Source organism: Temnothorax americanus, unplaced genomic scaffold (assembly GCF_048541705.1).
Source record: "Temnothorax americanus isolate GAGA-0224 unplaced genomic scaffold, ASM4854170v1 Scaffold34, whole genome shotgun sequence".
NCBI classification, from domain to species: Eukaryota; Metazoa; Arthropoda; class Insecta; order Hymenoptera; family Formicidae; genus Temnothorax; species Temnothorax americanus.
The window spans coordinates 1097806-1124984 of NW_027509485.1; the positions used below are offsets into that span (position 1 = coordinate 1097806).

The following is a 27179-nucleotide window of genomic DNA, read 5'->3' on the forward strand; positions in this document are numbered from 1 at the left end:
TATTCCGACCACGTTACGTGTTTTTGCAAAATCGAGATTGGACTCCGCTTCTCCCGAGACGTTCTTCTTCGAGCAAAAATTAAAAAAAAAAAAAAATGAACTATATTTTTTCTCTATTAATTTTCTTTTTAAATTATGCTTCTCGAATCAGTGAATTTTCAAAGACTATTACCCATAATAAAAATAGTCAAATAACGCCGCATTTGCTAATGGTTTCGAAATGGCTACTTTTCATTATACACACTCATTATCTCTCTGTTACCTATTAATTTTTCATTTGCGACATATGCTGCATCATTTGTTCGAATAACGTACGCTGCGGCTCGATCGGTTCGGAAACTTTGGAATTTTTAATTTAGCTCATTCGTTACATCGTTTCCCCCGCGGCTTTAATTAACCTACTTTATATACCGCGTATCGAAATTACGTACATACGTGCATTATGCACCTGATGGTCCTTGAAAGCGTCTATAATCGGTAGTTTATTGCTGCTGCGCGGTAAACCACCAGCGAGAGTTCGAAACGGATATATTGCGCTCAATGTTGATAACCGTTTGTCAATAATGGTAATCGGTATAATAAAAATTAAACATCTGCGTACATTTGAACACGCGGCATACATTTCTCGCTGCATCTACAGGCCACAAGAATACGGCATTCGTAAGACACTGATGTGTTCAATCGTGAAAATGCAGCATTACTTCTTGGCAGCGGTAAAATCGCCGACGATTACGCGGAACTTATTATCCGGCCGTGACTCGAACTGGCCGCATTTTCCATTATCGCTCTTTTATTCGGTGCAGCACGTCTTGCATGTTCCATTTACTTTTTGCTCGGTCAACGACGTCCATCTCGATTCTATTTTGTAGCGCAACGGGAGCCTCCGCACTCATACTTGCTGGTTTTATTTTCTTAAATCCTTTGTAAGAGCGCGGTGCCGCGGATTCTTACACATACGATCGCTTTTTCCCGCGTTAACATTTCGTCTACGGTACATAAGCGGTATGCCAGTATAGTCGATACACATAACTTTACCACGCGGTGCACTCGCGAACGAGTAGGTTGCTTCACGAAAATAATTAACTCATCGTGCTCCGATTGTCTCTGTGGCCTTTATTAATGCGCGTAAAAGCGTACGTATGCCCGCGATGTGTACACGGAGAAAGACTTCAAAGCGTGATCCTTCTTCAGCACCTCGTTCGCCGTTGCAAAAACGCGTAGGAACAATCTCAGGCTCGACGCGGCGAACTCTGAGAGAGCGGATGAGTACATAAACAACACTCTCGAGTGGCACGGCGGGACGCGCTAATGACCGGGATATTAAATAACGATAATGACGCCGTCAACAGGTCTCCTTTTTGCCCCCTGAATCGCCCACGATGACGACGATGCCCTTCCGCGCGCGCGGAGGGCACGGCCCAGAGGGGGACCGGACACTCGATGGCGCCGGACGGGCGAATCGCGCGTTGTTTTCGCGGCGAAATTTCACGAACTTAATTGACCGCGGCAAACGGACTCGCGAAATAATCGACTTCCTTTTGCGACGTATGCTTGCGGCTTCTTCTTTCCCCCTTGTCGCGTTCTTTGTTTCTTGCCGGATGGGACGGCGACGATGCTCCTCTGCACGTCGCGTCGGGCCGCGATCGATCGCGTGCGAACGCAACGCGAAAACCTACACTATGAAGTTCATAATTTATTCCACCAGACGAAATGAGGGGAACGACCTGCAAAGTTGCCTGGGCGTTACCTTGTCTTTACGAAATAAAGACACCGCAAGAGAGAGAGAGAGAGAGAGAGAGAGAGAGAGAGAATTTCTCACAATGTGAGAAAACAGTACCCATGTTAACGAATTTTAATCGTTTTTTCATTTCAAGACTGAGCAACTAATTTTTTATCTTTTGTTAGATTTAGAAATCTTACGCTCAGAAATTTAAGTCTATGAAAATTTGCTCGTTTTGATAAATGTTATTTTAAAAGTTTATTGATTTCGCAAGTGCCTTTTTTTTATCGCGGATAAAAAGACGTTAGAATACCATGGCATGGTATGATCGATCGATACAGTGCCGTGGCAATTTGCAGCGTTTTAAAACAACACAATTATTTTCAATATTCTGGAAACAGTGTCGTAGAATAATACTAATTATATTGAAGAATCTAATAATAACCGGTTTAATTTTCTCGGTGTTGATTTCACGATAAATTAAACGAGGGGTATAAATAGAACAATATGGACATTACTGCATTTGCCGCGTCACGCTATATAAAAATGTATCGCTTTCATAACTTTTATAACATAACATATATGGAACATGGTTTATTAACATTTTTTAAAGTTTAAGTTTCGTGAAGATAACGTTATATAATTTGCGTAATAATACACATACAATTTAATCTAAATAAAATATCTTATTAAAACCGAAATAACAAGTTTTTATAACTTGCAATTTTTATGCTGCTATGTACCAAAATTTAATTCGTTTCGATTAACTCTATATTAAAAAATATTTGGATGTTTATATAACCGCGATTCATATGGATATATTTCCAATATATTCGTGCGATATCACGATGTATTTGACGTGACATATAAATCGTGATATATATTTCAATACTTATATACTGGCCAGCGACCCAGCGCAATAACCATTTGAAATATGTTCCTCGTGCTGGAAAATCTGCTTGATTGAGTAAAGTTAATTTATTCTGCGCCAAAAAAAAAAATATTTGCCGCGTTAACGATAAAAGGGCGTGGACATGACTCGGTTGTTCGCCGGGAATAGGTTTCATCGGACTGATCGACCGGGCGTGGGAATGCCGATAAACGCATTATTACGGCGATGAAAATCACCGACGCAACGGACTGTTTGTATCACGGCCGGTGCGCCGCTGGTGCAATGCGGCCGTGGGGCCGGTTCGTAAAATCCAATGAGCTGTCATTTTTATGCCGCGCGCGCGATGCGCACCGCCGGAAACGTTTGACGTTGCACGTAGTAAAATCGGCCGGAGCCATCAAACGTATAGATAAATACGCGCGCTCTCTCTACCAACGCGAAATTTTGTAATTCCAGATCGCCATCGCCAGCAAATCGATTACCTTTATTATCGGCGTATCTACTTCAAGTTTTAATTTGCTAAAAAACGGATTTAATACGCAATTAACTCTGTAACATAATGTAACTAATATTGTATTAGGTTCGTGTGCATTTATCTATCGCAAAAATGCTTCTACGCAAAGATAAGGGTAACTAAATTAGAAAGTTTTGTAAAATTATTTTTCTCGTTATGCATTCTTCTCAAGCACGATGCTATCGCACGACTTCAATCTCGGCCACAGCTGGTTGTGGCCGAGATATATTCAGGTTTGCGGTTTTGATGACTTCGCACGGACGATAGTCTATGAAAATCTCGAGGCGGCGCCTGAAGCACTGACAATCACCTGTCCGAGCAGACTCGCGTTGCATCCACCACCGGCCACACTACACAGTATACGATGCACAGGTGCAACGCTACAGCTTACGCGCTCAGCCTGATGGATCAATTGTCCGGGGCCAAGCATAAAACGCAAAACGACACCGTTCATCGCGATTCGACCTGACTCGGAAGATGTCATTCGTCATGACTGAAGCGATGTCGCGCGTATTATTGGCATCCGCCATTCTTGAGATTATCGATAAGATGATGCGATTAAGAGAATTGTAACCAACTATAAATTTGGAAAAGTGCTTAAAAAATTAGTCGACTGTACGGCGCGCGACTGAAGAAACATCTCTGAATTATAGTTAAGATATTTGCAAAGAACACGTGCCTCGTTAATATTTAAAGAATTTAGGTGGAGTTCGATTACGGAGGGATTTTTTATTATCATAAATTGTTACGCTTGTGATGATTATAATCGCGTTCATTGTGCACCGTGTGCGAATTGTCGATGAGTCAACAAAAAAATATCGCCACTCTCTCGAGCGGCGAAAAAGTTTATTATCGATATTATGGCATAATGGGTACACGCGTTCGTGTTGTTGCTGCCGTTGCTGGCTATCGCGCGTTTAGTGCTTTCATTCTGTTACGACGTGGAAAAGCATTGGGTGTGTTTTTCCTATTTTTTGTATTTCCCTCTCTCTCTCTCTCTCTCTCTCTTTTTTTTGAAAAAAATTCCGCGTTGCGCAAATATCGCGTCAGTCGCCAACGTATCGCGGAAAAAAGTTCTGCACATTCGGAAATGGACGCCTGGCGAAATGCGCAGCGACGAAATACGTCGGACTTACCTGTGATGGCAAAATACCTCCGAATGTCCAACGGGCGTTGTGTCTACGTGTATGAAAAACAAAACAAAACAAAAGGTTTTAAAAATACATAGATTTTATTTATAGCCTAGGGGGATACTCGTTTGTTGATATTTATTGCCGTACACCGGTAAGCTTTAAAAATGCATTTTGATATGTACGCGAAACAGAGAAAGAGAGAGGGGAATTTGTTCCTATTTGTTTGAAAGCGTTATGCACCTGTCAATGGGTCGGCTGCCATACGTATGTTCGCCCGGAACGAGCGGTCAACACTTTTCTCCGCGTGCATCACGATCTGTTCCATCCGATCGCGTCAATCACTCAAACTCTTCGACGCGCGGGTTATCGATGCACCACCGCCACCATCACCGCCGCCACCAGCACCACCATCTCACCACCGCCGTCGACACCGCTCTGCTACCCCCGCGCCGCACTGCAATCGGCCATTCGTCCGTGCAGCAACCTCCGTCAATTCGTCCGCGCCTCTCTGACTGACGTCCTCATTATGAATATTGTATTTTATGATTGCGAATGTCGACCGCGCGCGATGCTTTATGCTCGACGGGAAAAGTGATTTACCTCGAATCGCGGGACATAAAGAAAATATTGCTAAATCAATGCGTGCTCCGAGCAGCTGTTAATAACACTTTTGGACGTGATTCTCGATATCGACAAATACCTTTGACGTATACCGCCTATAAAATCAAAACCGGTATCGATTGCGCGCCCGAAGGATTATTTCTACGGATAATTACGTAGCGTGTGAATAATTTATGCTCGCTATCATTTCATCGAATAATTTGTCGCGTAGAATTATTCTCATATCGAATGCGCCATCTTTTACGACGACGTGTCGTACAAGAAGAAATATGGGACTATCGTTTTAATCGCGTTCACAATGGATCGTGTTACGCTGTAATATTTTTATGGGGACTTATGGGCGCTATCTTCCGTCGGTTCTTGTTGATACTGATCATTGAAGACATGCAATTTGCATAATTCCGTTTGTTAAAGCATGTTCGTTAGAGCACACGCGCCTCTTATCATGAATATTTTATCAGAGACAATAAGAATATAGACCAAGTTATTTCGTACGATAGTTTCAAAGCCATTATCTGTTGATAATTGGAATTGCTGATGCAAACAAAAATTATTTAATAAGATTAATTACAAATTAATTTAATCATTAAGATATATTTCTACAGAAATATGAAGAAACAGTTTATAATGTGCGACTTGCGAAATGGTACGCAGCTAAATATTTTAATTAATGCGACACTCCGGCGATACGACCGATAACACGCCCGTTTACTTTGGCGATTCGCCTTATCGAACGTGGTTGCTCCTCGTACTCTCGATACGGATGTTGCGTGCTTATTCATGAAACGAGCAACGATATCAGCCGCTCCTTGCCTTTCTTTATCGCTGAACAACGCTTGCCTCGCTTTCAATAATTTCGACTGGTGTCTCAGCCAGTTACATTTACGCATCGTCGTGCGTAGATGTCTCCTCGAATACACATTTCGCTACACTACGTTAATGTACTCGGGACACGATATATACATAATAGTAATCAATCACATAAGATGTACCCTCTCGCAAAGGTTGAATTTACTCGAGTTATTGCACGATTAGTAACAAAGAAAACATTTTTTGTGTAAATATATATATCTCAGGTAACTTTACGATTATGTGACTGAAAGACCGAAGTCAACATATGCCAACTACATCTAAATAATTCGTCAAAAGCGCGTGATATTAGGATACGTAGCGGAGAACGAGCGAAGAAAGCTGCGAAGAAAAAAAGGTGTCGGAAGGATGAGCCGCCGTCGTGGATTTTCTTGCAACCCGTATAGCCCGTATTTCAGGCCTCGCATATATGACGCTAATCGAAAGTATAGGGAACTAAACGAAGCTTTCTCCCGTCACTACCCACACGTATACACGAGGCGCTGAAACTTGGTGGTGGAGAGGGCGAAGGAAGGGAGGGACAATGCGGGACGGGAACGCGTGTACGAGGTTACAAGACGAAATAAATACAATATTATGCAAACGGGCGAGGCTGATCGTGCGTGGCAAAGCCTCGGGAATCTCGGGAATCCCGAATAAATTGACACTAAACGCGGAAGGGTCGCCTCTCTTCCACCCTTCCACCTACGAGTCCCGAGCGTGAGTAGCGGAGCACCTACGCTCCTAAATGGGTAAGAACGACGAGATGCGACGAGGAGAAATATATATCGATGCCCTCGCAACATGCCATACCCCAATATCACCTAACAGCTATTTCGCTTATACGCCTCTGCGCCAGGGGTAAGAAAGGAAGACGATCTGGAAACGTGTTCTCCGGACGGAGCTATGTCCCGTTCGAATGACGAAGGGACGATCCCGTGACGATTCGCGTACCATACTCTTTGTTTTTCTGCAATGGAAAATAAAATCTATAATTTTTGATTTCTCAGAAGATATCATCGAAACGCAAATAAATATGAAATAATGGAATACAATAAATGTTGCCAAGATATATCGATTTCTCTTATTTATTATTTTATTTTTCGTAACAAACTATGTCTGTAAACATTTAAATTTTCAAACAAAGCTTGCATTAATCCGGAGAACACGTTTTCAACCGCTCAAAAGAATCTTCGCGAGTCTAATCCTCGTTTCATTTTTTTCTTTGAACCTGCAACTCGATAGTAAACTTGGGAAGAAAATGGTCTTCCAGGTGCCAACCGTATCCTTGTTACCGATATCGGTAACGATGACCATTTGCGTCTCGACCGGACCGATGTATATACACGGTGTACTCCCACGCTTTTCTGCAGCAATCTAAATTCAGCCTTCTCTATTGCGATCGCCTACGACCTTATCCTTGTCAGCTGAACATAACGCGTCTTACTGTGTCAAATGTAAATGAAACATGTGATAATTTCATCCTCGTCGATCGATTGTTTGCTATTGTCTGCGTAGTATTTCACCTTTTTATTTCCTTTTATTAGTCATGAATATATAAAGACGAGCTTTCTTTGGATGACGATGAATACTATCTTTGAGATAATAAGAGATATAAGGGAAAAGTAATAACTATATATATATGTATATTACATTTCACATTTCACGATTAAGATAAAGGACTTTTTTATATATTATGCATTTTCATCACGAATTGCCGTATAGTTTAAAATTGTGCCCTCTTCAGACCTTCACGACGTCATCATCGTTCTCGTTGTCCCTCATCGAGAGATGACCGGCACGAGTGAATCGGTGCCGCGTAGGAGAAGATTACACGCTTTAAATGGATAATTAAATAGCAACGGAACTGACTGAAAGACTGACTGGGGATGATTGCTGGGTAGCGGCGCGAGCGTGAGCGTAGAATTGCCGCCTGAGGGGCCCCTAGAAAGAGGAGGAGGTTCCACCATTACGCTCGGCCCTCCCTCCCCGTATCGAAACTCAGCGGAAACGTTATAATTATCCCGATTCCCACAAGTCACGAGGCGTGCTTGGTACCGATTGACGTGCGGCACGTTGGGTGGGAGAGAGGGTGGGATCCGAGCGAGCTGGATTCTTGTCAATAATTCCGCCCGCCTCTCATTAACGGCGAGAATTCGATACGGTCTTCAAACATTGACTCTGAAGAGACGGGGATGGTAGTAATAGCGACGTTGGGAATAGTAGCGTTCGCATTTAAAGCCAGCAAGAGAGAGAGAAAGAGAGCGAAGGCTGCACATAATCTTGCCAATTTTATGAAGCGGTGCGGATATCGAACACCTAATTCAACGCCTTTCATTCCGTGTCTTTCGCTCAGATCTCTCATTTTGGGTCGTGTAATTACGCTTTTTTTCGTAATTGAGATATTGAGGTTTTGACAGAATTGCAAAAAACGTACACGGTAAATATAAAAGTTACGTTAGAAGCAAGTTTATTTTACTAAGATCTTCGCTGGAAGTAGGTTAATCAGATCGTCGAAGTTAAAAGCCTGGTATCTCTCACACGTGAGATTAGGCTAGGGTTACAACCAACCGTTTCATTAGTACGGTTCAATCAGCGTTGAGTTCGTGGGGTCGCGAGTGGCATACGACGCTTGCAGCAGGCGAGAGCGTGAGGCCTAATCAATGAAATTGGGAGACAAAGTTGGGTCACTAGCCGGGGTCAATGGTCGTCGGACCTGCGGACGATTGAACCTTCCTGTGAAGGAAGGATCCGCCTCCTCCAGCGCCGCGTTACCTCGAAGGACACAATGACGGGGGTGTGTCCGCGTACTGCGACAAGGAGGTGATCAACGAGTCTCCATCCCCTCGGCACGCTACGTCTGGCGCCCTTGACGCGTGTTCCTTGTGATCCGTTGGATCACGTAGTTTGATCGTGCGTCGAACTCAACGCACGTTCGCGTATGCGCCCTCGGCGCATTGGCGCTGTGTGTACGCGTACGCGCGTAGACCCTACGGTAGACAGGGTCGCGTGATAATGACAGGTTTGGGCGTCGCACGGTGATTGAGGTGGCCGTGTCACAGAGACTCGGCTCGACCACGCCCCGCAGGTCGCCGTACCAATTCGCTCGTCAGCATCGATTTCCAGAGAACCGACCAGCGGAATCGTCCATGGATTCCCGAGAGCCTCGCGTACGTAAAGCTACCTTCGGGGCTGTCCTTGAGCCTCGTATCGGTGATCGCCATCAAAAATGCCACGCATCACTCGATGCTATCGGTTTTTTACTTGTTGTCGGTATTTTTGGCACTTTGAAACCGCTTCAGCGTTTCAAGTGCAATATTTATTGCACGCGATCAGTTTATTTATTTTATGGCGCGAGTTGAGAAAAAGAACACGAGTCCCGCGGTAAGAACCTGTAATTTAAATTTAATTTTAATTTAAAACAGCCTACGGTATTTTCGGTATCTCAATACATTTATATTTTATGCTAGCGTGTGTTTCTTACTTAAATATAATTACTATATAAAACTTTTTATTTTGTTCTTTATATCGTAAATATTTACATGTAGATATATACATATAGCTATACTTTAACGAAAGCGATGCGGAAGTAAAACATTCCGATCCTTATTAGTAAGCGAATCTGAGGGACGTAAGCGGCTGTATATTGAAAGCTCCGCCGCAATGACGAAGCAAGTCGCGGAACGATGTCTATCTGGCAGATGGAACTCCACGTTTGTCGAGTTCTCATTGCCGTGTTGGTTAGCGTTCTACCACGAGTCGGCATCAGAGCAGCATACCATCTTTGGGTACGGCTTATCTGGTATCGTTCGAGCATGGCGCAGATATAGCTGCAGGCGCGTCCGCACGCATACCTTTATGCATTCCATTGTGTTTCGTTTGTAATTATACAAGGGAACGCGAAGAATCTTCAAAATAGCACGTCACGTGATAAAATTTGGATAGTAATCGATCTCTTGATGCTGACAGTTGAATTGATCTTTTATCTAATTTGTTAAAAACGCGTGACATTTTAAATCCTTTTCTGTTCATTTTACATTCTGTTCACATAACATCGTTGTGTATTATTTCTATACATGTTTATACGCATAGCGAAAATCGATTTTTTTCATATCAAAAAGTGAAAGAACAAAAATTTAATGCGACAGAAAGTAGTTGTATTGATGAACTGTTTATCACATAATATATTGTATTATTAAAACATTATCGCACAAATTTTTTACAAAAGTAAAATAAAAGGACAATGAAAAATATTGTTTGGTATGCGCGTACATGTGTGTGACATGTGTCTATTATAACATCAAACGTGTCATACAATACAAATACTTTCTGACAATAAATGTGCGTTAAAATGTTTTCTATCGGCCAATTACAGACTGTTTTCATTATTCTTGTCAATCGGCTACAATGTCAGGCTAGTCTTCCGTCTTAAAGAGAATTTCATTCAAGTTCTTTCGACGTGCAGCAAGCCATTACCGCTCCGCGAGGTCGTCGTGTCCCCTCGAAGCAATAATGGTATATTAGAAGATTTTAACGCCGAAATCGAATAACCTCCGAGCCTCCGAGGCGATAACGAAGTTGTGTCCGCTCATGGAAATACTTTATATATAATATATATATATACATGCCCTCTACCTACCGATGGAGGGAGACAAACGGAATGAAGGTATTACGGATGACTGACGCGCTGACATCGTCTATTTTATATCCGCCCCTCGCTCATCCGCCATTTTCTCCTCCTCATTTTCACATCGCCAAAAAGCCCGCTTTCCTTCCCATCAATTCGACCGGTCGGGGCAATTCCAGCGCGAAATTCACTCGTGACAATTGACTGGCTCCCATCTTTCCGTTGTAATTACACGTGAAGTCATCGCGGGAACGAAGACGTTCCCGTTTTACTTCGACCTTGTGGGAATCGGCACTTCTGCCTGAATGCGATTATCTCGCTCTTTCTCTCGCTCTGATCTAGTCGGTTTTAAATCCTTCGCAATTCTGACAAAGACGAATTCGCATCGCGACCACCGCCATTTATTTCATCGCGTTTTACCCTTCGTTTATCAGCTCGCCTGTCACGAAGGATTCCACTCAGCTCTCTCTTGCTTTAGTCGGCCGATCCGCACGATCCGATGATCAGGTGATGTGAAATCGACGTAGCCACCCGTAGTGACCTCTTCGGGCTTCGCGACCTCATCCGCTCGACATGAATTCTCTGGACGCGAGGCGGCGGAAGAGGGGACTCTGAGGCGCGTGATGACGAGGCGCGATCTCTGGTGGCTTCCCACGCCCCCAACGCCCCGCTCGTTAGTCGGAGTCAGCAGCGGGTCGTCATCGACGTGTCATTCGGCACCGAGAGCCCCGATTACCACGGGGTGGGGTAACATCCCGGAACGACGAAGGACACGAAGAGACACGAGGCCCGGAAGAGCTCCAATGTGCATCCCATCCACCCGTCCCAGGCATCGACGACCTGACGCAGCACACGCGCGGTCCCCGTCATCGAACCGATGCGCCAGCAAATTGTCACGCTCGCGCGCGGGAACGTTGCGAGCGAAATTGCGGATCAATGCGCGAATAGTACAGAGACGAAAGAATAACGATGTCTTTTTAACGTCTGTTACGTCTCGCTCATGAAATTAGATCAATCGCAACACGTATACTTTTGCATCGTAAGAAGTATAGAAATAATCTTGATTACATATTGAACGAAATGTACGATTTGTATTATTTTCATTTTATACATTTTCTTAGACACGGGTGAGTATTGCAAATGTTAGCGGTCTACTTCGTAAATTGTTTAGAACGACTAACTCAATTTTGTCTGATATTGATAAGTTTATATATAGATACCTTATTCAATTTAGTATCGTAATTGAATAATTCCGAAGATGGCCCCGGAAGTATCCAGCGAGCAGCCATCAATTCAGGAAACGGCCCCGCATCTAATACAGACATTTAATCCATCGTCTATTTGTACTGATTTGAATTCGGGCTACGAACGATCTCATTGTCTCGAGAATTGTCTTAGGGAGCAGTTTGCTCCTCAGGAAGACTACGGTTATTTCAGCTATACCGGTGCTGCTATCAGGGTAGCGAGCCGTGGATGAGGTTTGCGCACCGCGGAAAGGGGTCGTCTAGAGGCAATCGGGCTAAACTACGGACTCATTTACACACTTAGCCCCGCTTCCGCCTGGCTCGTTCCTGCCCCAGCCCTCGGGAAAACCCAAATGGTTTTCATATTGTCTTTTTACCGCTCATTTTCATTTTATCGCTTGTTTGGCCACTGAATCGTGCTCTTGCAACGCGGCGCGTTTCATTCTCGTCGCTTCTGCCTTTCTTTCTCCTCTCGTTCCCATCTCGGATTTGTATTCGATGAAGAGAACCAAACGGGCCATTTCGTCACCGGTGCCACCGATGATATCATCGTAATTTTTTATTATAAAGTATACCTCATTAATATATGTGTATTACTTAACGGAATATTGAAAATATAATAATGTAATACGATGAGCAGTTTTGCATATGAATATTGTACAACGATATAATGAAAAGCCTTAGCAAAATAAGCGAAAAGTGTATTATGTGATGTAGTATTCCGTGGGCAATATCTTTTTGAAATCAAACGTGCGCGTCGCCACGGCTATAACGCAGCCTGGAATGGGAAACCGTCGGTGGAAAAGCATCGACGCTACAGGGTTAGGGGTTAGCCCAGAACGGACCGCCACGAGCACTTAAGACTATTGTTTTCAATGTAATTGGATAGCTCCTGCTTTCCATCTCCCTCCCTCAACCGTTGCTTCCTCCTTCGCTCGCAGCAGCTATCTCGAATCGCGCGGAGGGTTGAAAGCAGCCAGCCAGGCAGTCCCCACATAGCTTCGACAATTATCTTGATTGTTTTATGCATACACCAACGAACCCAACGGGCAACTTATCTCTGGAAAATCCGAACCGTAAAGAGAGACTGCGGAGTATCGCTTCACCAAATATCGCGTATATTTCTGGCGATTCAGAACCGTTTAATATCGCTGATCGACGAGCGTAAGACAGGTGGTCGTTTATTACATTCCGTTTATAAATTTAATAATGCTCAATCATTACTCGTGGTACATTTATTAGCGTTAAAAATAATGCATGTGCCCGTTTACATATTCACGGTACGTGTCAGTATAAATTCTCGTGAATCATACCAACTTTTCGTCACCTATACATGGCTACGGAAAATTAAGGGGAAATTAACTGATATACGTGGTCGATTCGGATCTTGATAATCGAATGAAGTTCGTACACCTTGCCAGTCGGTCTGACGCGGATATTCACTCGAGGCATCCCGCATGTCGTGCGTCGATCATGTCGACGAATCTGTAATTTAGCGCGCATCGATTCGCGTTCGGATCGTCCTCTCGAGGGGGGGTTCCCCGCGCCCGCGCGAGATCGTCTCAATTCTCCGCTCGACGCGGCTTTATACGCGACGTTAGATATCCACGGAGATCCGATGGAAACTCTACGCTCAGACAATACGCTCAGCCGATTTAATTAGGATAAGAATCGCTCGGATCGGATATACACCGGCGCACAATGGGGTGTACCGGGGATGGGCGGGTGGGGAAAACGGAGCCACGCTTCTGATGTATGTATATCGTGGCTCGCCTCCAAGAAACATGATACAGCATCGGTCGCGGAGGGGCCCGGGGGATGGATTTGTGGGCTACGGCAGTGTCCAAAAATACCGCAAGCTTCGGCAAAAAGTAACGATCGGGAGCGTGAGGGAGGGAGGACGTAATACCGCGGGCGCCACGTGCTAATTATGTAAAAATATGATGCGGTTCGTCGGCTCGCGACGCAGCCGCCGGCGGCTTTTATGCGTGGCCGGATCTTTTTGTGTCAGTCGATAATTTGGCACGGGCCAAGCTGAGCCAAGCATCGTTCGTTGCGTAACCTTGATTTTGTATTGAATTTAATGCAAGTATATCATGAGGTATGTCTAATAAATGTCTTGTGCCGGGTACTCACTAGGCCCTGCGCCCATCAGCAACGTGCAACGCAACCGTTGCTGCAACTAGTGAGTACGTCTTATTTCGGAACAAACCCATTGTGAAAAAATTGTAGCGACCGTCGGACCGTTGCACGTTGCAGGTCCTAGTGAGTACCCGGCATTAGAGATTGAATGTTACAGAGCAACAAGACAGGAAATAATCAATGCTGAAGTAGTTTTTGGTCGAGAAGACTTCCTTCTACAGTTGTTTTCTTTCTACATCGAGAAAATTGACTAACATAATCCTCGCGTGTCGCGGATAGATAGTCTTCGTAGGGAACGTCTCCATTGGGAACGCAACTGTCGGCGGACTATTTACTTGTGACGATTACGTGCGTCTAATTTCATAATTGCGGTTAATGCGAGATTAAAATTGAGATGTGCCTGCGCCCGCGAAATTAATACGTCTCGCTAGGTGTAATGTAATTGAGCGTCGGTGACTGTTTTCTGTACATCGCGTGCAGAATTTTTTTTTAATGCTCTTCAGAGTGTGGGTATCGCTCAATTCCGACCGCAAAGATTTTATCCCGTTTAAGTAAGTTTTGTGAAGATCAGTCCATTTATTTTTTAATTAATTAATTCTCCGTTCTTTAATTATAAAGCGAATATATTTTTTGAATTAAATGTGCGCCACTGATTATTTGAATTACGTTAAGGAATTAATTATAGCTTTGATTTTATTATGAAAGAAATTGTCCAATGCGACCGCCGACATTGCGTTACGTATTCAAAAAGGATTCACTTGAACTCTGCGAAGGTTAATATCATGCGTGAACGAAGATACCGGGCTTGGCGTAGCACGCAGGTGCGCAATGTCGCATATGCGTGTCATACATTTTTTAGAAGCTTGGCACAGGGTTGACTGCGTAACATCGGAAAGATTCGGTTCTTGATATTAATGCTCGCGGTAATTTTTCCGAAAGAACGGTTAAGAAGTTGCACGAATTTATGGCACAAGGTCGATGGAATATCCGGTGAGCGTTATAATTTATCTATCCAAATAATTTTCCATGATGGACACGAGACAGCCAAAGATTTAATGACACATAAAAGATAAAAGTGGACTATGTATGTATAAAGAATACTCCAGTTGTACTTATTGTTGGTCTATTTAATATTTTCAGATTTTGTGTAAATAAGCGGCTTTATCTCTTTTTTCTTTTTATTATAATAATTTATTTTACAGTAATGTTCAAATTAAGCTAAAATCGAACGAATCTTACGTTTTGCCGAGTTCCTCTACTACATCAGTATTCTTCTTGCATTTCTTCGGTGTGCACTCGTATAGTTTCTCTTTTGCGAAGGAGGGACAATACGAGCGGCGTGTCGCGCTTGGCGCATCGTTTTAGCGTATAGTACGAGTGCATCTGCGTCGATGCAACCGCGCGATAAAAAGCGGTCGTCCGAGAGCGCGATATATAAAAGGAACTTTTTGCTGTAGCTGCTGTCTCTTTCACCGCCCCTCCCTCTTCTTTCTCTTTCTGTGCCTGTGTGTTTTTTTTTTTTCGTTGTTGGCCAGCAATAAATAATATTTCGCAGGTGCATCTAGACGATACGGCGCCTGTAATGCGTGGATCGTCGCGCAGATAAAAGTCAGCGCGCGCGATACACTGTTCTATGTACTTACCTTGGTGTGCGATAAATCACTCGATAAATTATTTGAAAGCCCCGCCATGCGTCCGTCGGCGAGAAACGCGAAACGGTAAAGCGATGGTAGAGCGAGACGCGAGAAAGATAAAATTGTTTCTTTTATCCTCGCATTTTATGTCCGTTAAGTGTTGCGCTCAACGTAACCGTTCTATTGGGACTAGTATCCAATAATTGCAATCTTTCGTTGGCAATTTCGCTCTCTAAGTACACGAGTTTTTGACTTGCGTTGCATTAATAGTTACTGTATGCGAGATCGTTCGTATTTAATTTATTTCTAATGGAGCGAATTTATATTCTTTTTGCAGCATCCATATCCCTCGGAAGACCAGAAAAAACAGTTGGCACAGGACACGGGGTTGACGATTCTTCAAGTTAACAACTGGTGAGTGCATTATTTCTTACACGATATAACCATTTTACCGCGCGTAAAATGGTTAATAATTTTCAGGTACTAAAATTGCATATCATAAAAAAACTTCATGAGAAAATCGATTTTTAAAATTTAATACGCGGCTCTTTTAATTTTTGATTATTATTTCCAATTTCTCAATATGTTGAATTTTTGATTGTCATTTCCAATTTTAATATGTGTGTGGTTGAATGGAAATAAATCGTTCAAAAATTTGGTATATATTTCATTCTAAACATTTGTCATGAAAAATATGCGATAATCGGGGAATTTTATAGGGTGTATTCAGACTTTTGCGTGTTCGCAAGTGTAAACAAATTTATCTCTCGGCCACGATCGAGTCTTCCCAAGCGACGACGATCGAAAGCTCGCTCGATCGCTCCGCATGCGTGCCAAGCGAGAAACTTTTTTCTAGACCGGCGGGCATGAGAGCGCGGCGAACGGGCGTCGAATCATACGGCACGTCGCACGTGTCATATGCGAATTCCAGACACCCTGAAATTACGCCCGTACATCAAACGGAACGAGGCGTGCACGACCGGGGCTCGGCACACCAGCGATTGCACGTTGACGTTGCAACAAGCTGATTATTTCAGCGCGCCAATCACGCGAGTATAATACAAACGGCGCGGTAGGCGTAGTATGCGTGTCAGCGAGTCAAACGGGCGGGCTGATTTCCGTAATTTGTGTTTTTCCATGACCTCAAGGAAGCGCTGATCGCAACTGTATAGTTCCCTGACTTCGATTTAATTCGCTCTGACACGTGCGTCATCGATATTCACGGTGTTTTGCTTGTTGCACTGCGACGCTTACGTAATCTCGACGAACGAATTTTGTATTCGTGAGATTTTCAGGATTGTTATCGTATTTTGATACAGAAAAAAAGAATTCTATAAAATATTGCAAGAATCAAATAATACGTCAGTCAGTTGTGTTTCGCATGTCGTATTAAAAGACTGCTGTTTATAAAATTGGAAAGATAGAAGCATAGTATTAGTTGCCAACGGTTTTTAGAGAGAGAGATAAGGGAAGAGTAAATGAGATCATATATGTATATGATCTGAGCGAGCAGTTTCATAACATAAGGTTAAAAATATAGAGAAGTATGTATAAATATAAAATATAGAACGTATGTATGAAGAAGACGTTAATTGTCGTTTGCTCTTAAGTTCGAGGAGTTATAAAATCACCGCCGTTATTAAGAATGGGATTAACACTAAATTCCGCGTCATACTTAAGAAGTTATGGCGGAGAGATCGTTCCGTCCTCGATAAAGCGAAATTTATTCCGGATCGTTACGATGTTGAAAACATTTTGCCTCGATCACGTCATCATATTGATCGGAAATATCGTGTTACGTAACTTTACATCATAATGCATCGCAGTAATCCTCATATTTTTCCATACAATTCATTTGCTCGCATTCGCGGTACATAATGCTTCTTCTCTAGCGTGTTTTATATCGCGTTGGATGTACATTGATGCGTTAGAGATCCTTTGTTACGCTCTATGAGAATATTAGATCGCGTCGCTGCTTCGCTGCGCAAAAATTCGCTTTTTGCTAATATTTGACGTATAATCTTGTATACTTTTTATATGTCATGGCCAACACATTACTGATTACACTATCATTTTCTCAGGGCCAAGTATCTATGCATTTATATCTATAATTGTATATATACGTTTGTTCATTCGTGCTCGTGGAAGTATTTACGCTATCACAGACGAATTCCTTCGTTAGCGATTAATATCCTTTGTACTATTTTCTTTATGTGAGATATTTCAATAAAATATCAAAACTTATTTTCCAAAACGCAATTCACATCGTAGATTTGCCGTGTGAGTATTGTAAAAGGCATTTTCATTTGTACGAATTTGTTTGCTCTCAATTATTAGACACATTATAATAAATGTGCTGTTGCTCTGGTTGGCGGACGTAATGTAGCGTTTAAAATAATATCTCGCTCGCGCTGGTCGCTCAGTCTTGTGTATAGAATTGAAGAGCTTCTAAAACGTTTATGCGCCGCGTTCGCTTTACGCACCTTTAATCTTAGCGCGAAGAGTACCGTAACTGGATATTATACTAGTCGCTGTTACATAGCAACTTTACGATTTTCGTATCTGGATCGTCAGTCGCAACCTCGGCAATCTCTTCCTCAGTCGTTTTCGCAATTTTTTGTTTGTTACGAAATTTTCTTTCGCTCCGAGATATCTTCGCTCTTTTTTCTTTTTCGTGCTTTCTACTATAATGACTAACATACCGGTAGACACGGTATTTGAGTCGGTTGCAATTGCCTGGATAGTAACCAGGCACTGATTCGCGATTCTATCTTTATTCTCGTTATCTCGCAAGTATTCTCGCTGTAGTTATCTCGATTTTTGCGGGGGCAATAACTTGTTGCGGAAATGTTTCACGTTCCTACGACCCGGTAGTTAGACTCATCCACATTCGAAGACATTTCGTGAAGACATCATCGCAGTCGTCGCAGGTGCGACCGATAAGTTGCGGCACGATTGTACCGGCGATTACGTTAACGGCCGGGACGCATATTTACGGCCCGCAAATCGTTTACCATTAACGTAGGCAATTCGCAGATAACCGTAGTGGATACAAACGAGACACGTTGATTGCGAAACGTTTGCACAGACAGTTAAAAATGATGAGTTGAAAAAAAGACAAGTGCGCGAGAGATTGCTACGAGATAATATACGCTAACGCTTTACGGCCATTTTTTGGTATACATTCGCAATTTACGAAGGAAAACAGTTTTGGTGCATACGAATTTACCAGGAATGTAGTCTGCGAGATTTAAAGATTTCTTTAATGGCGATAATCAATAAATTGCTGCGTGCGACCATTATGCGTCATAATAATACATTTAAGTTTTACTTTACGTAGAATTTTATCAGACATTGTCAACCTTGCATCGCCTTACAACGTATTGCTTATTTAACACCCAAGCTAATTATTATGAGCACAGAAATTGTTAGTCCATTTATCATAATAGAATAATTCTCTTCTTAAGTCATTATTTTACATTGCATAACGATTATTTCTCGACCAAGTCCCAAGCAATTGTGATATTTCCAATGCTCGTAAATTATAACACGGTACAAAGTGTAGTTTAAATATCTGCGATTTGTTATTTAAACGGAGAGAAACGGTAGATATAATTTTAGCGATATGACGATCTCTATGTTTAGGTAATCATTTTTTTATAATTGTTTTTGGTAAACTTACAAAGTAATCACATCACGTTATTTTCGAAGTTTATAAATGATTCCACAGAACGTATGTAAATTTAGGATCGAGTTACCCGCTAGGTGCAAAAAATGGTGTAGCGCTCTCCGCGCGAAATTTTATATTCCAAGGATTTCTCCAATTTCTCTCTTTCGCGATGACAATCGCATTTCAATAAAGTTTTCCCGGATATTTTCGGAACTCGTAAATTATTAGACAGCCAACCGCATTACTTCGAGGACAGGTTTTCGTGAACACGATCGTCGTCGCGACCGTTAATTCCCTACGATCCGGTATTAGCCGGAAAGGGTTAAGACGACGTTAGAGCCGTCCTGTGAAAGCTTAGTCCTTTCTGTCCCGCGGGGAGAGAGACAGAGAGAGAGAGAAATCCCCCGTTTCTTCGAGTTGATCCACCTCACCCTATCCTCCCGCCGCCCTTTCTCCCAACGAGGAATGGGCTGGGTCTTGCACCCCCAATCTCGCCATCTTGATAGATGTTTCCGCGTGGCACCTGCGCCGGCATCCGAATTACTGCGAGCCCTGTTTACCGTGATATTTAAACGACGTAGTCGCGTCACAACCCGGCCCCTTCGCTCTCGCATTCTCTCCTCTCCTCTCCTCTTTCCCTCCTCTCGTGGATGAAATCGTGTCGCGCCGCAGTAATCTCTTCGGCTAACTTTAACGGCAGCGAAGATCGAAATAATCCAGATTGCCGTCGTTCCACGGGGATGAATCGGACGAACGTGCATATGCTCGACGTATCGTCGGAACCGGCAGAGGGGGTTCGGGATGCAGGGAAAGGTGCGAGACCGCTCGCGGCCGGATATAAAATGCGAAACGAATTGCATCGGTACACGGCGGAATATGCGCGACGCGTCTTCTTCACTTTTCTTTCCATCATTCTTTCCCTTTTTTTTTCGTTCTTCTTCTCTCTTTCTGTTGCGCCGCGACGCCGTGGAGACGTGGCTGGTTGGCTCGCGGCGCGTATAAATAAAATCGTCGCGACATTCGCAAGTGTCTCGCGTTGGCTTACGGCGAGGCGGGAATGGGGAGGACGGAGGATTACGGTAATTGAGCACAAATCAAGTTTAAGGAGGACCCACCGGTAGCGATCCACGAAGTTGACGCTCGCGATGCCTTCGCGCAGCCAACCGCGCGGCGCCGTCGTTTATATTTATTTCCATCGCGTTTCTGGACGCGCCCACGCAAAGCCGCGGTAATTACCGAGTCGCTGCGCTTCGTCGTCGCGCGAACGGTGCTAATTGCGTCGTCGACGATCGAAAAAGTGGGGTGGAACCTGGAACATTTGGCAAGAGCTCGTTGTTTACATTCGGTATTTTTCAACGTGTCGGCATTCGTCGGATGTTTCTGCTGAAATTTACGTCAGAAAATACATTTTTCTATAAATTCGCTGCGTGAGTGAAAGCAATTTTTAATTTATTTTTAAATTAATTAGTAGCGTTATATATACACGAACGATGTCCATGAGTATACGATCGCTTTTTTTCGAATTTCAGATGGTATCATTTTGTGCAGTACAATAAAAATAAAGCACAAGATATTTTTCTTAAACAAAAATGATATTTTCTATATATTTTCTGTATATCGAGATTTCGAGAGAGAGTTTTGATCACATATCGGTCCTTGCAGTACTCTCTTCAGCTTCCAAATTCTCTGTCTAAGGGCAAAGCTTTAAACGGTTTTAAACGATTGTTCGATCTTCACTTTCCTCCGCGTATTGGCCTTCTTTTACGGGGGGGGGGGGGGAACCGTCTCGAGCGAAAAACGGAATAGAGAAGGTGAAAGCAAACTCCATTCGCGTTTTTGCATAGCGAGACGAAAGTGCGCGTCGTGATATACGATTTGCATTGGTGAGCAGGAGCAGGTATATAAGGGTGCGGGGACGTAAGCGTCGAGCTTACGAGGCTTGCACTTGCACCCGAGAAGTGCATACGAGCGAGCCCACGGCAATTTCTTCGCGGCGCGATAAGAGTTTTATGATATATTTCGCCGGAGGAAACTCATGTTTCCGTAATGCAATTAGAGCGTGGCCATTGCCTCCGTGCCTTGCAACGCGTCGGCCGGACAAGGAGAGCGCACCTATACGACCACGATGACTATGAGAATGGTGGCGACGGCGGCTCAGAAATGGCTGCTCTAATTAGAATACGCTGGACAAATGAAATAATTCGTAAATAAAATAGCCGAGAAACGTCTACGTATGCATTGAGAAGACCGACCATTCCCTCGGGGCGCTTTCTCTCGTTCTCTTTCTCTCTCTCGTTCTCGCTCCCTTCGTCCACAATTTTCCGTCACATATATCAGCCTGGACAGTAGTTAGAACCGTTGCCAGCTTGTTTTACTGTGTGCAGCCCTCCGCGGCTTGTACACAAGCGTGCGCATACCTCTACCTAACGCGCGTCTGAAAATCGCACGTATACATTGCAGGAATCAGCGTAGGGAAGAAACCACTCGCGTGCGTGGTGCGTGCGCGAGAATGCGCGAACGATTACGTACTTAGAAGTGCAGGGAGATGAACGGTTGAGAATGACATGGAAGGGATCTCTTGAAATTGTAAAATTAGCAGGTATATAGATGTTGCAATAAAAAATTACTGTGGTATGCATTAGCGCGATTGTAAACCGTATTCAAAGTCGACAATTGCTCATCCAGGAATGGGCCATCTTCTTATTTGAAAGCTAAAATAACTTTATCCTCCTGTTTGAGAACCATCATCCGCAAAACCATCGTTCTTCGTGTCGCACACTAATGTTCACGTGCATCATTTCAGCAGCGTGCGAGCGGCGCAAATGTGTGCTAATATTCTCGCTAATTTAACCGCTCTCTCCCCACTTGGTGGTAGTATCTTGCTAATAAAGCAGAGGTTATTTATCGGCTCTCGCCCACCTCGCGCATCCTGCTCCTCCGACCGCGGTGGCTCTGGGGCTGGCATGGCACGGCACTAGGCCGTTTATTTCGTAGCCGCTACTCGCGGAATCTCGACGACATTTTTCTTTTGCGCGGTATACACCGCTGTATGTCGCAAACGGTAGCCCACGATTCACCCCGTTTAATCCGCGGTCGAAATAATTTCATCCCCCGCGCCGTTTGTCTCGTCGGCGCTTCCTCCGCCGACGCCGTGGCAGTGTATGAGTTTTTCTCTATATACGCACAGTATATATACCGCGCGAGATACGTCGTAATTTAGGTTGCTTAAGTCACGGATTAAATAATTTTATCACTAGGCTCATTTATTCTCTCAATGTATATCTCGCGCATTATATATCAACGCGGCACGGCGCGCAACGAAATATGTCTTCTTGCACAGCGTAAACAGTCGCCTTTATTTCTCGCGATGAAGATCGTGTTGACATCCGTTGAAAATCGTATTTCTTCGTACTACTTCTTCGTACGGATTAATTACAGTCTCCGAATCTGTCGGCAATTTCTGAATCTGTCCATGTTGTGATAAGCGGTTTCCTGCGCGCGTTGAAATAATTCCACCGTCTTGAGAGCATTCTGGTTCCACTTTTGTTTCTCCACGACACGGTTCTTCGTTACATACGGTGTTCCCCGACGCCGATTTACTCTATTTAAAACCAGAGGTCGAAATAATTTTATCACTTACAGCTGCACCGGCGCCGCGCAACTCGCAGTATCTTGAGAGGGTTTCGATGTTAACGGAGACGAAGAGCGATTTCGTCTAAGCCTCCAAGACGACGTTTAATCACCGGACAAAATTTACCGCTTCGTGGTTACTTATAGGGAAAGAAAAAAGACTCTGACACACTCGCGTACGAGATGAATAATAAAACGTAAATTCCGGTGATGCCGAGAATCTCGTCGAAATTGTCATCTCGATTTGTATTTATGTAGGATTTGTGATACAATTAATACGATTTTATTATTATGCTTCATTGAATAATACATAATAATCGTTTTCTGTATAGGGAAGATCTAGTACCGACTGATTTTTCTTGACGGCAAAAAGAAAAAGAGCTTTTTCTACGAAGTGCAGCTACTCGGCGATACTTTCTCTCGGTTTTTTTTTTCGTCTTCACCATACGATCGTTAACATCATAACTGTACGTCGCGGGGGTAATTTAGATCGTTGTAAAACCACGAGTAATCTACGACATCCCCTTCGTATGTCGTATGCATGTGTATATGCATTCGGCTGTAACCGACTTGCTAACGAGACATTTCGTTTTACAAAATCGTCCGAGACCCGGGAGCCACGCGAATGGGGCCGTAAATCCCCGCGACCGGATGTTAATATCCCTCCGGCCCTCTCTACCCCGCGTGCTCCCTTACCCCGGTGCGGGCCGCCCCACCTTCGGTCCCGTGTTCTGCAAATATTGTTGCACCGGCGTGGATGTCACAGTTTTAAAGGCAATGGCCGTTAAACGTCGCTCCCGTTGCTCTGGACCGGACCTAATCTCGCGCCGCGTATTCCACGAAAACACCATGACTCGTTTTGTAAACGGCCTTTGCCAGCGCGACTGAACGATGGGCGATAAATCATTGGCACGCGTAAAGGTGGTAACGCGTTTCGTCATGGCGGTAAATAATCCGCGCGGATCGAGAATGCCGCGTGGCACGCGAGACAACGGCACCGCGCATATAAGATGGTATAAAATTGATTTATCATTAATATTAACGAGCTTACAATGTGCCCCGTCGCCGCGGCCGGTATAAATTCCGTCGCGATAGAACTTGAATCGTGTTCATCGATGTTTTCACGATGAAAGCATTTTTTTCGGATTTAATTACGTCACGAAGATTGTAGGAAAGTAATTCCTGCGATCGGTTTTTTTCTATTCTTGATCTTTACGTGATCATTGGGAGTATCCGGGAATGAGAATAAGCTGTATCGTTTGCATTTCAAAGCAAGCAACTTCGCATTCGGAATCAGCTATATTCAGTTTCACTGCAGATTGTTCGATTACCTGTAGGATAGAGAATGGCTCACTTCCCCGCAAATGAGATTGTCGAGGAAGAAAGCACGCTATTATGGGAAACGGGGATGGACTCGCCGTCTTACGTATTCAGTAACGGCGGCGCGATAATTTAACAGTAGATTTCGAATCTCGAATCTGCGACGATCCCTGCTCGTTGTGAAAAGAATAATCGAACGGTAATGAAAAATTTGCATTTAATTCAATTAATTAAAAAGAAAAGAAAAGATATACTTTTATAGCGCATATTCGTTGTAATTCTTTGAAGGTTTTCGAATGATATGATATGCATAAATTTACAAGAAAAATTATAAAGAAGTTTATATATGTGATCTTTGTATCTATATGAATATTTTTATTCAAAATTATGTCAGAAACTGTATTCCGAATTTGTCATTGAGGAAAATGGATTGTTTTATATAATCCGCTCGAAATCGGATGATTCGGTATTCTGTCAATGTACTGCTATAGCTAATTGGAGAATCATTATCGCTCGATCTGGCTCGAGCTATTGAAAGACGCGTTTCTCGAAGAATTTTAGGAATGTTTCTGCGTTCCAACGTGACCACGACGGTACTCGATAATGTGAATCAAGATCCATGCCGGGCAGACTCGTTTGCGCGCAGCGAGGGCAGGTGACATCAAGAACTGTAAGTCACATGAGTATGCGGTGTATCGCCGGTGTTGCTCGTATCGCGTCGTTCCATCACTTCGCGGTGCCTTCTTATAGAGTCCGCCTTATACGGTTGCGCACTCAGGATTTCCAGCCTGATTGAGTGTAAGCTCCCCGTATCGTTTATTCTCCGGAATTTCAAAAACTGCCTACTGACTGCATAGTCGATGCGCGATACAAAAAAAGCTATCATTTAAATTACCAATTATTACATCGGTAAAATTTAATTGGACGTTTTATACAGATTTTCGTAAAACGATGCGTATGATATATTATAGTATGATTTTAGATGCGATATATCTTATTGTAGAATTACAGTAATTTGATCTGCTGCAATAACAAAACTTGGCGTGCTCATTTCATGCTCGCTGGCTGACTTCGTCAAATGATCTCGTTTAGTCATCCTCGTGCCACGTATCCGCCCCCTCGACGTCTCTCATCAACTCCGCCGAAGGCTCGGAAAGTCCCCTCAATGCGGTGGTACTACCACCATCGCCTCCTGTAGCTAGCAGGAAACCCTCTGGGGGCCTTGGGGTGGGCAGGAGTCGGATATCTAATTAGCGGGGGCTGATCGGTAATTACTACGATTAATCAATCCGTTTTCCATTTGTGCGCGCCGCGCGCGCGCTGCCGGTCTGAGAAGGAGAACAAATTGAAAGCAAGAACGGGATAGGCATATCGTAATAGTCGACGAGGAAGGGAGAAATAGGTCCCGGTTAGAACCTCCGGCGGAAAGGGGTATACCAGGATCGTGAGAGAGAAAAGGGATGCGGTTGCGGCGGAGCGAACTTGTTCCACGATTCCGTAACCATGGTAGTTTTGAGATTGGGATTGTCGGCCTTCTGGTCAATTAAATTTCCCACAATAGAACTACGTTCATAGATCTAGTTTGAATATTACGTCATTTCTTAACATTTTCAAATTTTCCTTAATGGAATATCGGCTATAGAAATACTGTACGACCTGTTAACATATTCGATACTTTAGAGAAAATTAATGGACTCGAATGCCTCTCATTGTTAGATATATTCGTTTGTCGAGATCTATGTTTACGTTTATATATATATATATATAGAAAGATATATTTGTTATGAGAGAGAGATTTTGTGAGTGATATAATTAGATTAGATGTCTTCTTTGCTATTCTTTTTGAAATATCCGGACAACAAATGTGTGTGCTATGATTTGTGTTAAACTGATTTCGCAATCGACAGGAATCGTACACGATATGCACTTGTAAAATGGAAAGAGAGAGATGGACGGAGAGAAAGGGAAAGCTATAATACAGAGGATCAGTAGCTTTACGAGATTGACCGGGTCAAATGCATATGTTTCGACCCACTCGACAAACTTTTATTGCATTAGACTCCGCACGTGCATCTGCCTTGCCACCCTTGCTCTCTCTTCCTCCTCTCTCTCTCTCTTTTCCTCCTCTCTCTCTCTCTCTCTCTCTCTCTCGCTCTCTCTCTCTCCCCTCTCTCTCTCTCTCTCTTTTCCTCCTCTCTCTCTCTCTCTCTCTCTCTCTCGCTCTCTCTCTCTCCCCCCCTCTCCCCCTCTTCCTCTCTCTTTAGTTCTGTTCATTTTATGTTTATTGAGAACCAGCGTTATCACTAGCGTACACAGGAAAGATACTTTCGGTTGTGTTGCTTGTTTATATACTTGGTTATTATTGTGAACGAGGTCATGGAACTGAAGACGAGAAAAGTATGTAGAAAGCACTGTTTTTAAAAATATTTAAAAATGAACAGAAGAATATATATATATGAATATAAAAAGTTGTAAAAAAAAATTAGTCATAACAATTGAAATAGAAAATGTTATAAAAGTTATATAATCTGATAAGTCTATTAACGAATGAAGTAAAAAGTGATTTGGTATATTGATGGAACTTAAGTAATAATTATCATAAGGGGGGAACTACAACACATATTGAAAAAATAGATTTTTAAAATATTCTAACGATATTTTAATATTTCAACGAAGCAGTCTTGAAAGATTATAGCATTGAAGAATTAGCTCAATATATAATAAGAAAGATCATTATGATGTTACGGCACTCGATGTAGAATCCTATTAGGAACAGTACGCTAATGTTGCACAGGGGTGTTGGGGCATATGGAACAAAATCGCTTGATGCCATTAGCTTCGACTTTGTAAATAGTTTTCGCTCGAAGAATAACAACGCCGGCACGACGCGGAACTGAGGGGTTGTAACCCTAAACCCTCGCGCTCGCCATTCTCTGTGAGCGTCGACATAGTAAAGAATGCCCTCGTATGGAAGGAGTCGATTGTGATCGATCATCGGGGATTGCTCTCTTTAGACCCTTTCACGAAAGGGTTAGAGCTCACCGCATCGAAGGGAAACGGGCTGCCCCGTTATTTGTTTTGCGCGAGAAGATTATCGCGTTATTACGCCCAGCGAGTCAAGGGTCCCGAAGATCACCCTAGACTTGAAGACACGCAAACACTTGGCTTCTCGAATTACATTCC

The 27179-nt window shown here is 43.3% G+C and overlaps 1 protein-coding gene across 4 annotated transcripts in view; it reads left to right on the top strand.

Annotated features, from left to right (window-relative positions):
• The window catches only part of LOC143901549 (homeobox protein homothorax-like), a 223422-nt gene that overhangs the window by 112914 nt on the left and 83329 nt on the right, over positions 1–27179 (top strand). For all 4 annotated transcript variants that reach the window (XM_077413971.1, XM_077413972.1, XM_077413974.1 and 1 more), the window contains one exon: positions 15714–15790. In XM_077413971.1, coding sequence (XP_077270097.1) covers positions 15714–15790 — 77 coding nt within the window. The remainder of the gene's footprint in view (positions 1–15713; positions 15791–27179) is intronic.